Raw genomic sequence first — 13,424 nt, forward strand, 5'->3', positions numbered from 1 at the left:
GTACAGCAGGTTAGGCAGCATCCGAGGAGCAGGGGAATCAACGTTTCAGGCAAAAGCCTTTCATCAGGAATAATGAAGGGCTTTTGCCCGAAAAGTCGACTGTCCTGCTCCTTGGATGCTGCCTGACCTGCTGTGCTTTTCCAACACCACACGCTCGAGTAAGAAATCTGAGTCTGCAATATACTTGAATTTTACAACAATGGAATACCAAATCTGAAATAAGCAATGAATAACAACATGATTTAAAAATGTTTATTGATTCTAAATATTTTCCTTTCAGACTTTCTCACTTTTCCGATTAGTCATCATCAGGTGTTGGCATAGCCTACATTAGCCTGTGATCACCATTATTTATAATATATTATACTTATACAATTCCTGCTCAGCCATTGTCAGGACATCATTTTGATTTCCACTTTTCTTTAGTGCACTTTATTCAGTTTCTGCTGTCTTACAATCACTTCTGCATAAAGGAATGCTTTACAAGTTCACCAATGCAATTCCAATCCAGAGGGCTCAGCTTATCTCCAGCAGGCATTAAGACACCCACCTCTCAAGACCAGACCCATCCATTCAGCAATTAGTCTGATGGAGTACAATCCTAAAGAAGGGCCTTGCTGTAGTGCCAATGTGCAATAGTGGGATGAGAACCTTTATCCAGTTTGTACACACAAACCCTATTTATCTCAATCATTTGTCCTGTTCATCCAGCGAGCAAAAAATACTAAAGTTTTGTCATGATATCAATGCAACTCAATAAACCCACTGCAAAAATCAAACTACAGAGGAACCTCGATTATCAGAAGGACACGAGCGAGGAGTATTACATTCGGTTAATCGAATGCCAGATAACATAGTTAGCCAAGCATGGGGGCCTTGCGATCTTGATGGAATAATCCAAAATTTGAATAATCGAATGCCGGATAATTGAGGTTTCCTGTATACCAGCTAGGTTCTGTACAGTGGGCATTGCTAAACTTGAATCACTTAACAGCATCCATGCTGTCTCAAGAGGAATCGCACTTGAAAGTGACTGATCCCTGTCATTCAAGCCCTATTTTGACAACTGCTCACTGTGCCAACTACATCTCTTCCCTCCTTCACCATATATCCGGGGTGTTGGGGGGAATTTATTTGCTCATCGAGATCTCTGACTAGGCCTCGACCACTCAGGGAGAACATTATAAATCAGGTATCCAGTGCTTTAAGTTTTCAGCTGCTCCAGGAGTAGTAATGCGAGAGTCGGTTGCTCCTTCCAGAGTGAGAGACAACTTCTTGTTGGAAGAGTAGTAACTTGCTTAATAATGAAGTCGGAAAAAAAATTGGCAATTGGTGTGGAATGAACAATTGAGATCACATGCTGAATACAGTCAGAAACCTTCCTTTAATTGTCCTGTGTTACAAGGAATATTTTATGGTGGTGAGTCACAATTATTTCCTCACATACCCGCTGGAGGCCAGAGCAGAAAGGAATATCTCACATTGGCAAGACCCACAAATGCTATAATACGGTGGCTTCAAACATGGCTTCAATCCATCTGAAACACAAAGTATGACCACAGTTCAACAGACAGACTGAGCACTTCATGAAGTGAGAATAGATATTAGCTACACAGTAACAGTCCATTGAGCCTGTTCCATCATTCAATAAGACCAGGTTGATTTGTATCCTAACTCCATATGCCTGCCTTGGGCCCAAATCCCTTGTTGCCCTCGCTTAGTGAAAATTAGTCTCAGATTTAAATTTAACAATTGCATTAGCATGAGCTGCTGTTCCTTGGAATGAGTTTCAAATCTCCACTAGTCTTTGTATGTCGAAAAGCTGACTAGCACGGTGGCACAGTGGTTAGCACTGCTGCCTCACAGCGCCAGAGACCCGGGTTCAATTCCCGACTCAGGCGACTGACTGTGTGGAGTTTGCACATTCTCCCAGTGTCTGCGTGGGTTTCCTCCGGGTGCTCCGGTTTCCTCCCACAGTCCAAAGATGTGCGGGTCAGGTGAATTGACCATGCTAAATTGCCCGTAGTGTTAGGTTAAAGGGGTAAATGTAGGGGTATGGGTGGGTTGCGCTTCGGCGGGTCAGTGTGGACTTGTTGGGCCGAAGGGCCTGTTTCCACACTGTAAGTAATCTAATCTAATCTAATCTCTTCTGAATGGCCTGACCCTAATTCTTAGACTATGCCCCTGGTTCTAGAATCTTCAATCAGTGGATATCGTTTATCTTTATCTAATCTGTCTTTCTATGTTAATATCCTGAAGACTTTGATTAGATCACCCTTCTAAGTTCTACAGAATAGAGGCCTACTTTAACCCCTGAATTCCAGGTATCCTGTAAGTCTGCATTGAACTCCCTCCAGGGCCAAAACACCCTTCCTAAGGTGCTGTGCCGAGAACTTCTCACATTACTCTAAGTGTAACCAACAAGCATTTTGTATAACTGCAGCATAGCGTCTGTATTCCTGTACTCCATCCCTTTAGATATGAAGGCCAGAATTCCATTAGCCTTCTTGACTATTTTCTATACCTGTTCATGGCATTTTAAAGAGCTATGCACCCATTGGACATCCACTATATTTAATTTTGTGCCTTCTAAAAAAAAAAAATCAGTTATCTTTTTTTGGCCTGAAATGGATAAACCTCACACTTACTTATGTTAAAATCTATCTGCCATAGCTTTACCCAATCATCTAATCTATAAATATCCTATTGTAATTTTATGCCATTGTCAACATAGTCTACAATGTTGCCCAATTTTGTGTCACCAACAAATTTGGATATTTGACATTTCATGCCATTATCCAAGTTGTTAATGAATTTTGTGAAATATTGAAACCCCAACAAAGATCCCCACAGAACACCAGTGAGGTGAAGATGTCATCTAGACAGGGGACGAAATGTCTGCAACACAAATTCCCAGCTCGGCGAACAGAACCATAACACCAGTCACCTCTTGCCAATTTGAATACCCATTATTCCAATTATCTGTTTCCTTCAACTCAACCAATTTCCTATTCCAAGTCAGTAATTTACCCTCAATTCCATGGGTTTCCACCTTAGCTAACAGTCTCTTGTGTGGGACATTTTCAAAGACTTCTGAAGTCTATATTACCAACATCCACCAACTTAGCTCTGTCCATCACCTTTGTAATCTCTGCAAGCAACTGAGTTTTGTCAGGGATATTAAGCCAACAACACAGATACTAGCACTGCATGCATCTTGGTTAGCATGGTGGCTCAGTGGTTAGCACTGCTGCCTCACAACTCCAGGGACCCAGGTTCGATTCTACCTTAGGTGACTGTGTGGACTTTGCACATTCTACCTGTGTCTGCAGTCCAAAGCTGTGCAAGTAGGTAGATTGGCCATGTGACACTCCCATAGTGTACAGGCTAGGTGGGTGAGCCATGGTAAATGCAGGATTACAGGATGGGTGAATCTGAGAGGACTGCTTTTTGGAGGATCAGTGTTGGCTTGATGGACTGAATAACCTGCTTTTATACTCTAGGAATTCATGAATATAAAGTTGGGAACAGGATGTGGTGAATCATCTGGGTACCAGTGGGCTGCAGCCAAGCCGAAAGAAAGAGTTGCCCATTTAACACCTCCTCTGAAGTAGGGCAAGCAACAACGTTTGCAGAAGTTTCAAACAAAGACCTCAGTTTGGCAGGAGATGTGATACTGAATGGGCCCATCTGATCAAGATCCTGATCAGAGAGAAATGCTGCGGCTCTGGACTGGGTGGTCAGCCACCCCCTTTCACTGTCAAGGAACATGGTGAGTCTGGCTTCAACTTGGCACTGGGAATGGTAAGACTCTGCCCACTCGACAGCCTCTTTTCCAGCTCTATGTTTTGCAGCAAACCCAGAAGTAGTACCACTATTGTCCTCCTCATTTGCTGTAGCCTGTGTGTGGACTCCTCAGGTTTGACAATGTATTTTTCAGATTCTGTACCTTTCTGTATAACTGTGGCCAAGATAGCACCAGTAAAACTCAGCTGAACATCCATATATAAAATCAAACTACGGTACATTCTGCTCAGTTTTGCACTGCATTTCTCTCTGATCAGGATCTTGATCAGATGGGCCATTGGGCTGAGGAGTGGCAGATGGAGTTTAATTTAGATAAATGTCAGGTGCTGCATTTTGGAAAGACAAATCAGAGCAGGACCAATGCACTTAATGGTAAGGTCCTAGGGAGTGTTGCTGAACAAAAAGACCTTGGAATGCAGGTTTATAGTTCCTTAAAAATAGAGTCACAGGTAGATAGGATAGTGAAGAAGGCATTTGGTATGCTTTCCTTTATTGGTCAGAGTATTGCGTGCAGGAGCTGGAGGTTACGTTGTGGCTATACAAGACATTGGTTTGGCCAATTTTGGTATATTGTGTGCAATTCTGGCCTCCTTCCTATCGGAAGGATGTTGTGAAGTTTGTAAGGGTTCAGAAAAGATTTCTAAGGATGTTGCCAGGGTTGGAGGGTTGAATAGGCTGGGGCTGTTTTCCCTGGAGTGTCAGGGGCTGAGGGGTGACCTTATAGAGGTTCACAAAATTATGAGGGGCATGGATAGGATAAATAGATAATGACTTTTCTCTGGGGCATAGGTTCAGGGTGAGAGGGGATAGATATAAAAGGGACCTAAGGGGCAGCTTTTTCACGCAGAGGGTGGTGTGTATATTAAATGAGTTGCCAGAGGAAGTGGTGGAGGCTGGCACAATTACAGCTTTTAAAAAAAGGCATCTGGATGGGTATATGAATAGGAAGAGTTTACAGGAATATGGACCAAGAGCTGGCAAATGGGACTAGATTAGGTCCAATATCTAGTTGGCATGGATGAGTTGGATGGATGGGTCTGTTTCCGTGCTGTACATCTCTATGATTCCAGCACATGGGTCTAGTTCATTCACAGCTGGAAAGACTAACCATCTGGCAGCACATCCCAGCCCATCTTAATCTCAAAGCTAAATGTGAAGACACATCAGAGGATGTCAAACTGAATGAAGCTAGATGTCAATTTGTTTTTAGCATCTGTCCCTCATCTAGACTGAATAATCTTGCTGAGTGAGTGCAGGACTTACCTCTGTGCTGTGTGTGTGTCCTCAGCTTTGAATGTGTAGTAAAGGACATTTTTGTGGTAAAGCTGAAACAGTACACTGGGTCCAGAGTGGTCATCATCCTTTGATCCCTTGATAGTAAAGCCCAATAAAGGCAAGCTTTCTGCGGCGACCTTGTTCTGTCACAAAACAACGAGCATCCAAATGTTAAACTTTTAATGAAGCTTTTCAACTAGGTCCACATACGTCAACATTGTCCCAATTACACAATTCGCATTTTTATTTTCCAATTGTGCTCTGGTCTTGCACCTCCCTGTCCTTTTGCAGCCCTCAGATCTCTGCACTCTAACACTTCTTGGTCTTTGTGCACCACCCTACCTTTGGCTCCCTGGGCACTGAGCTCTGAAATTCCCCTACCTATTCTCCTGGATTTCAATTCCTCCTCCACTAAAAGTCTTAACATTTTTTAAAAACAATTCCTGATCAAGCATTTAACCACTCTTTCTGATAGCCCTTTCTTTGTGTCAGTGCTCATTTATGTCCACTTACATTTCTTTGAAGTGCTTTGTCTCAGTTTGCTACTGTGTAGATGCTTTATAAATGCAAATTGTTTTTGTTGGCTTGTGACTGCTCACACATAAAAACAGCAGTGTGTGAACCTAAGAAGCCTGAGCCCCAACCACTGGCTTGTGCTGGCTGGAATCAGCTTGAACTAGCTGAGCTCTGAGGAAGCGTATAAATCCTTATTTAGTGGAAGACAAAATGAAGGAATGCTACACCTTGGCTGGAGCCTATAACAAAAGGACACAGGTTTGACAGATTAGCATGAACCAATGAAACCAAGACACCAATGTTCAGGGAGATAAGGAAAAAGCATAATGAAGGATTTCGGGCATGCAGCCAGTGAAAACCCCAGAAACGGAAGACTACATTGAGCACCCAAGCCATCACTTGGCCAGTATAAACTCCTATTCTCAGCCTTTATATTCTGTTAAAAATCACACAACACCAGGTTATAGTCCAACAGCTCCGAAAGCTAGTGTGCTTCCAATTAAACCTGTTGGACTATAACCTGGTGTTGTGTGATTTTTAACTTTGTACACCCCAGTCGAACACCGGCATCTCCAAATCATTTATATTCTGTGACTGTTCAGGGAACATCAGAGAAACCTAGTAAGTGTGGGCATAGATTTTAATCCCTGCTCACACCTGCAATGCTTATCAGACGCTCGAGGTAAAGATACAATTTCTGATGTGTTGGCCAATGTTCAGTGAAGAATAAAGGAAAGGTATACCTTTCTTACACCCCTCTGTGCATGTGTTCCAAACCAATTACCATCAGGGAGTGATTACTCCCTGCATGGTAAACTGTGTGTTTGTCAAAGGCAATGTCATCCCTCTGGTACAGAGTCCTTATTCATTGCTTCAAAATGGCCTTTTTGGCTTTTCCAAGACCTCAAACATTCCACATGCTTGGTAACATCACACAGATGGATCCTTCCCACTGTTTCAAGGTCCCCATGTCCAGGTTGAATTCAGACGTCGTTGCATGGTGTCTTGAGAGTGAGATTCTTCTTGTAAGTGCCCTGAATTTTAGATATTAATTGAAATGCTTACAATAAAAACCTAGCTTATACCAGATCTTATTACAGCTTCTCAGTCATTTTATTGTGCATAGGATGCATCTCTGTTGAGGAGTTTGCTTGCTTGCACAGTATATTGACCAAGTTTTCCTTATGCTGTTTATATTCATTTGATCCTTGTATTCCTACAAAGATCAAATTAACAAATTGGACAATATGACTTAATTACATTACATCTTTTGATCATTCCGGCTGCATAACTGGCATAATTCTCACCATTATATGCTGCCATAAATTAATCAGGTACATCATCAATTCGGGCTTTTTACTGCAAATTACAGTAACTAGTATTCAGTACCATTCTCAACTTATGCCTCAATTGACATCTGATCCAGCTATTCACTGTGTCTCCTTTGACAGTATCTTCTCACATCTCAGGACAAGGCCAGCAGATGCATGGGAATACCATCACCAGCAAGTTCCCTTTCAAACCACATATAGTGCTGACTTGGAACTATTTCACCACTGTTGCTGTGTCAAAATTCTGGAACATTCTTCCTAACAGAAGTTTGGGAGTACCTGCACCAGATGATCAGCAGCAGTTCAAGACAACAGTTCACCATCATTTCTCAAGGGCAATTAGGGATAAACAAAACAAAACTCCAAAGTCTCTGAAGCATCAATTGCTGGTAAAAGGAGAATTGTATTGAATTTCAAAAGGACATTTACATTTGGTAAATGCCAGACTGATTTCAATGTGAAGTCTGAAGTAATGTACTTTGCTACAAAGAAAAGGAGTGGCTGCATAAAATAAATCAAACTAATTTTAAAGGATGTGCAAAGCAGACCTGGGTTCATATGTACATAAGTCATTAAAGATGGCAGGACAGTTGAAGAGACCTGTTAATAAGGCATCCTAAAATATCTTAATAGGGCCACAAAATACAAGAGCAGGCAGGTTATGATATAGAAGATGCTGGCTAGACCTCAGCTGGAGTATTGTATACAGTTCTAGGCCCAACACTGTAAGAATGACTAGAGAGAGAGAGAGGTTTACAGCAGTGTTTCCAGGAATGCAACATTTTAGTTGAGGAAAGATTAAAAAAAATGTTTTCCTTGGAGGCTAACAGGAGATCTGATAGAATTCTCTAAATTATGGAGGGGTCTCGATTATAAGGGAGAATTATAGGGAGAAACTATTATATTCTAAATTATAGGGAGAAACTATTCCCATTCACAAGATCAAGAGCCTGAAGGCACAGTTTTAAAATGTTTTGCAAAAGAGGCAAACATGAGAACAGACTTTTAAACTGAATGAGTAGTTAGTGTAAGAAGTGCACTGAATATTAATAACATAGATTTCCTACATTGCGGAAAGAGGCCTTTTGGCCCATCGAGTAAGCACCGACCATCTGAAGAGTATCACACCCAACCACAGTCCCCTACCCGAACCCTGTAAACCCGGATTTATCATGGCTAATTCACCTAGTCTCATTTCCTAGACACTATGGATAACTTAGCATGGCAAACCTGCCTGGAAGTGTGGTGGAGATATTCAATTAATGCACTGAGTGATTATTTACACAGAATCAATGATCTGGGTTACAGGGAAAAGAGAAGAAATTGGCACCAGTTTAAAATGCGAAAGAGTTCATGCAAACACCGTAGGCTGAATGTCCTCCTTATGCACTGTAAAAATTTTGTAATATAGTTCCTTAAGTAAGGAAAACTGTATACATAGTACTCCAGGTGTGGCCTCATGGTTGCCCTGTGTAACAATGGAACGTGTCCTATTTTTTATACTCCCCCTTTCCAATAAGGGAAACATTCCATTTGCCTTCCTAATCATGCACTGTATCCGCATACCAACGTTTTGTGATTTGTACAAGGAAACCCAGATCTCTCTGTACTACAGCATTCTGCAGTGTCTCTCTAATTAAACATCATTCTGTTCTTCTCTTCTCCAAAATGGACAAGTTCACAATTTCTCACATTATACACCATCTGCCAAATGTTTGGTCATTCATTTATCCTATCTATATCCCACCACAGACTCTGTCTTCCTCACAGCTTGCTTTCCTTTCTGCATTTGTGGGCAAATTTGGCGACAATACAGCTATATCTGTTCAAGGGCAATGGGATAGCACGCTGAAAATCAAGATTGCTATTCCCAGAGTCATCATAAAAGTTAAAGACTTTAAAAATCTTTCAGAATTGTCCAGTTTATCTTACTCTCAGAACTAAGTTGATAGAACACGGATCAGGTTTCTATGCTTAGTATGAGTAACCTTTTTTTAACAAATAAATAGATTCTAGCTACAGGTATACAATTAGAGATAGTTAAAATTCTAACCCTGTAATGAAAGGCCCCTCTGCACTCATACAAGCAGACATAAACAAACTGAAGAAAAACCAAGGTATTTATTGTGGAGGGAAAAGCTGGGAAAGCAAATCCTTGGTCCCTGTTGATAAGATTTGCTGAGGTGATTTTTGTGCTGATCAGAAATCGACTTCTCAAAGTCCCTCCTCCAGATGCTTTCATTTATTTCTGGGAGGCAGAAGTTCACAGTGTGTTTTGAATAGTTAGATGTTTTTGACAGGTGCATATGCCAAAGCGCCTTTTTCTAAGTTGTAGACGTCTGTGACTTTTTAAAGGGATTCTGATTTATTAAAGCCATATCTTACAGTAACTGCTGAAGGAAGAATGAACTGGTTTCTTTCAGATATAAAGTGTTTTTATACTGCAGAGAATAGAGACAACTCTTGAGACTGCTAATATTTAATGTCTTCTTACTTTCTTGTTCAGAGCCCCAATCCCTTAGAGCCATTTCACATAGTCGACCTTTGTGATCACTAATTGTCTTTATTCCACAGACCAATCAGCTACATATTGCTGCCTGAATCGCTATTCATACACAATGCCAACCCATCTATAACCTTCCCATCGTACTGTTTGAAGCAACAGCAATCAAAGCAGCCCTTACAGTTGGTGTCATGTGGCTTGCTTTCTGAAATACAATAATACCTCAACAATCAAATGTTAAGGAAGAGTATACAGTTAATGGCAGGATCCTGAACGGCATTGATGGACAGAAGGATCTTGGAGTTCAAGTCCATTGCTCCCTGAAAGTGGCCATGCAAGGAGATATGAGAAAGTGAAGACTGCAGATGCTGGAGATCAAAGTCAACAAGTGTGGCGCTGGAAAAGCACAGCACATCAGGCAGTATCCGAGGAACAGGAGAATTGACGTTTTAGGCATAGCAAAGATTCCTGGTGAAGGGCTTATGCTCAAAACATTGATTCTCCTGCTCCTCAGATGCTGCCTGACCTGCTGTGCTTTTCCAGCACCACACTCTCAACTCTGATCTCCAGCATCTACAGACCTCATTTTCTCCTGGAAAAGCACAGCAGGTCAGGCAGCATCTGAGGAGCAGAAGAGTCAACATCTTGGGCATTAGCCTTTAATCAGGAATGATGAAGGGCTTATGCCCGCAACATTGGCTCTCCTGCTCCTCGGATGCTGCCTGACCTGCTGTGTTTTTCCAACACCACACTTTTCAAACATGCAAATAGATAGAGTGGTAAAGGAAGTGTATGGCATGCTTGCCTTTATTGGTTGGGGAACAGAGTATAAGAATCAGGATGTCAGTTTGCAGCTTTATAATTCTTTGGTTAGGCCCTACAAAGTGTTGCATTCAATTCTGATTGCCACATTACAGGAAGGATGTGGGGGCTTTGGAGAGGGTGCAGAAGTGAGTTACCAGGATGCTGCCTAAAATAGAGGGCAGTGGCAAAAAGGAGAGGCTTGGGCAGCATGGTGGCACAGTGGTTAGCACTGCTACCTCACAGCGCCAGGGTCCCAGGTTCGATTCCAGCCTTGAGCAATTATCTGTGTGGAGTTTGCACATTCTCCTTGTGTCTGCATGGATTTCCTCAGGGTGCTCCAGTTTCCTCCCACAGTCCAAAGATGTTCAGGTCAGGTGAATTGGCCATGGTAAATTGCCCATAATGTGAGGTGCATTAGTCAGAGGGGGGTGGATTTGGGTGAGTTACTATCTGGAGGGTCTGTGTGGACTGATTGGGCCGAAGGGCCTGTTTCCACACTGTGAGAAATCTAATCTAAAAAACAACTTGGGTTGTTTGCTCTGGAGTGGCAGAGGCTGAGAGGAGACTTGATAGAAGTCTATAAAATTATGAGATGCATAGTCAGAATCTTTTTCCCAGAGTTGAAATGTCCAATAGTCGGGGGCATGCATTTAAGGTTCAAAGGAGATGTGAGAGGCAGGTCTTTGAAGGGCTTTTGCCCGAAACGTCGATTTCGAAGCTCCTTGGATGCTGCCTGAACTGCTGTGCTCTTCCAGCACCACTAATCCAGAACCTTTTACACAAAGAGTCCGGAATGCACTGCTTGGTGGAAGTAGATATGATAAGCAGTTAAGCAGATGAATATGCATGGAATGGAGGGATACAGACCAAGAACAGGCAGAAGGGACTAGTTTAATTTGGTGTCATATTTAGCACATCATGGACTGAAGGGCCTGTTCCTGTGCTCGACTGCTCCACGGTCCAGCTTTTTCCTACTTCAGTCCTCAAAAGTTAAAAAAAAAATAAGAAGACATCTACTTATCAGCTTTTAGTTTCATTAATTTAGTCTTTACAGGCCTTTTATTAAAGTCATTAACGTAGAATGTAAACAGTTGAAGCCAAGCACTAATCACTGTGAGGCTCCAACAGCCTAAACATGGCACATTTATTTCAGTTCTGTTTCCTGTCACCCTAAAAACTTTTACATGGCCTCTTATCCAATGCCTTTTGGAGATCCAAATCACGACACCTTTGGTTCCCCTTTCCAACTCTACTTGTAACATTCTGAAAGTGTGGCCAGATAGATCAGGGCCTGAACGGCCAGGTCTGTAACCAGAATAGGCAATCTTTGAGCAGCCAGGCCTGATGGGACTTTCAGGACAGGTCAAGACAAGACAAAGGCAGGCAAGGGGAAACCAGGAAAATGAGAGTGGTTTGTGTTTTGGAGTATGGCGAACAGACTAGCAGGGTGTCCTGGGTTCCCACCATGACAATGTATGGAGAGACGGATATGCACTGATACATTGGAGGATGGACAGCGAAGGTAGCCCCAGCACCTTTTGTACATGACATTGGGGATCCCATTGGATGCAATGATCTTAACCTGGAAGATCAATTAGCTGGGGACCCAGATGTAACAGGGAAGGATTAGAAGGGACACCCAGTGGCCAGTCCCATAGTGAAGACTGGATCTGGCCCAGGAGCAGAGGTCCAACCACTTGGGGAGAGAGAGAGAGAGAGAGAGCCGATGACATAGCCTGCCAAGTTTAGCTGCATGGTTAGTATGTTATCCTAGTCTAGTAGCCAGTACTAATTTAGATAAGGATTGCAACAAAGACTTAATGTAGAAAATGATATAGCAATTAATGTAAGATTCAGGAGTTTTATCACAGAGGAGCAGAGGTTTGGATATTATTTAGCCTTTTGTATCTTCAGTATGTTTCATGAATAAAATGGTTTCGAATTGCAAATGGAGTTCTGACCATTTTATTTGTCTCAAAGCACGGACAACGAAAGAATTCCAATAAATTGTCAAACGTGGTTTCCCTTTGACAAGTCTACATTGACTGTCCTTGATTATACAGTGATCTTCTACTTTTACTCCCTTTATAATGGATTCCAGCATTTTTCCTATGATGGGCATAACCACCCTGTAGATTCCTGGTTTCTACCTTTCTGTTGCCTTGAATATTTTACCTTTGTGATTTTCTTTTCTGCTGGGACCGTTCCAGAACAGAGGGAACTTTGAAACACTGCGAACAATACATCCAACATCTCTTCAGCCACAATTTTCAAGATCACAGAATGTAGGTCTTTAGGTCCAAGGGATTTGTCAATCTTTAGAGTCATTAACTTTTCTGTAGTGATTGTGTGTATGCTTATTTTAAGCACCTCTCCTTTCTGGCCCCTATTTCTTTACTATTTTTGGATTTTTAATGTGTCTTCCACCATGATGATAGATGCAAAATACTTGTTCAAACCCTTTGTCATTTCTTTGTTTTCCATTATTAGTTCCCCAGTCTCACCCCTGTAAAGGACATTGCTCAATCCAGAGATACTTTCCCTTTCTATTTACTTGTAGAAGCTCGTATTATCTGTTTTCACGTCTCTTGCAAGTTTACTCCTGCTTTCTAATGCTTCCCTTTTTTGTGTAGTTTTTAATTATTGTTTGCTGATTTTAAAAAATTTTCCCAGTCCACTAACCATTTCAGTACTGAAAATCTATTTTCTCAATTTGATACCATTCTTAACTTCCTCAGGTGGCACATCTTTCTCACGTAGTTTCTCCTGTTTGATGGAATCTGTTTTTATTAAGAGGTTTGGAATACCTCAAGAAGTGACTTCTTTGCTTTGTTATTGCTTATTACTGCCCAATCTAATATACATCTATCACAAAGGGGCATAATTTTAAGGTAATTGGTGGAAGGTTTAGAGGAGATGTCAGAGATAGGTTCTTTACACAGACAATAGCAGGTGCGTGCAATGCACTTCTGGCAGTTGTAATAGAGTCAGATACATTATGGACATTTAAGCAAATCTTGGATAGGCACATGGAAAATAGTACAATAAAAGGTATGTTGGTTAGTCTGATGTTAGAGTAGGATAAAAGGCCAGCACAACATACGGTGGGCGGCATGGTGGCACAGTGGTTAGCACTGCTGCCTCACAGCGCCAGAAACCCGGGTTCAATTCCCGACTCAGGCGACTGA

General features: G+C 41.9%; 1 protein-coding gene across 1 annotated transcript in view; it reads right to left on the reverse strand.

Moving 5' to 3' along the window:
- Positions 1–238: 238 nt before the first annotated feature.
- LOC122559265 (FYVE, RhoGEF and PH domain-containing protein 5-like) overlaps positions 239–13,424 on the reverse strand; it is a 141,415-nt gene continuing 128,229 nt past the window's right edge. Inside the window, exons 22-23 of the mRNA XM_043708646.1 lie at positions 5,071–5,225; positions 239–1,538 (exon numbers count right to left, since the gene is read on the reverse strand). Coding sequence (XP_043564581.1) covers positions 1,502–1,538; positions 5,071–5,225 — 192 coding nt within the window. The 3' untranslated portion in view covers positions 239–1,501. The remainder of the gene's footprint in view (positions 1,539–5,070; positions 5,226–13,424) is intronic.

This window comes from Chiloscyllium plagiosum, chromosome 18 (genome assembly GCF_004010195.1).
Source record: "Chiloscyllium plagiosum isolate BGI_BamShark_2017 chromosome 18, ASM401019v2, whole genome shotgun sequence".
Taxonomy (NCBI): domain Eukaryota; kingdom Metazoa; phylum Chordata; class Chondrichthyes; order Orectolobiformes; family Hemiscylliidae; genus Chiloscyllium; species Chiloscyllium plagiosum.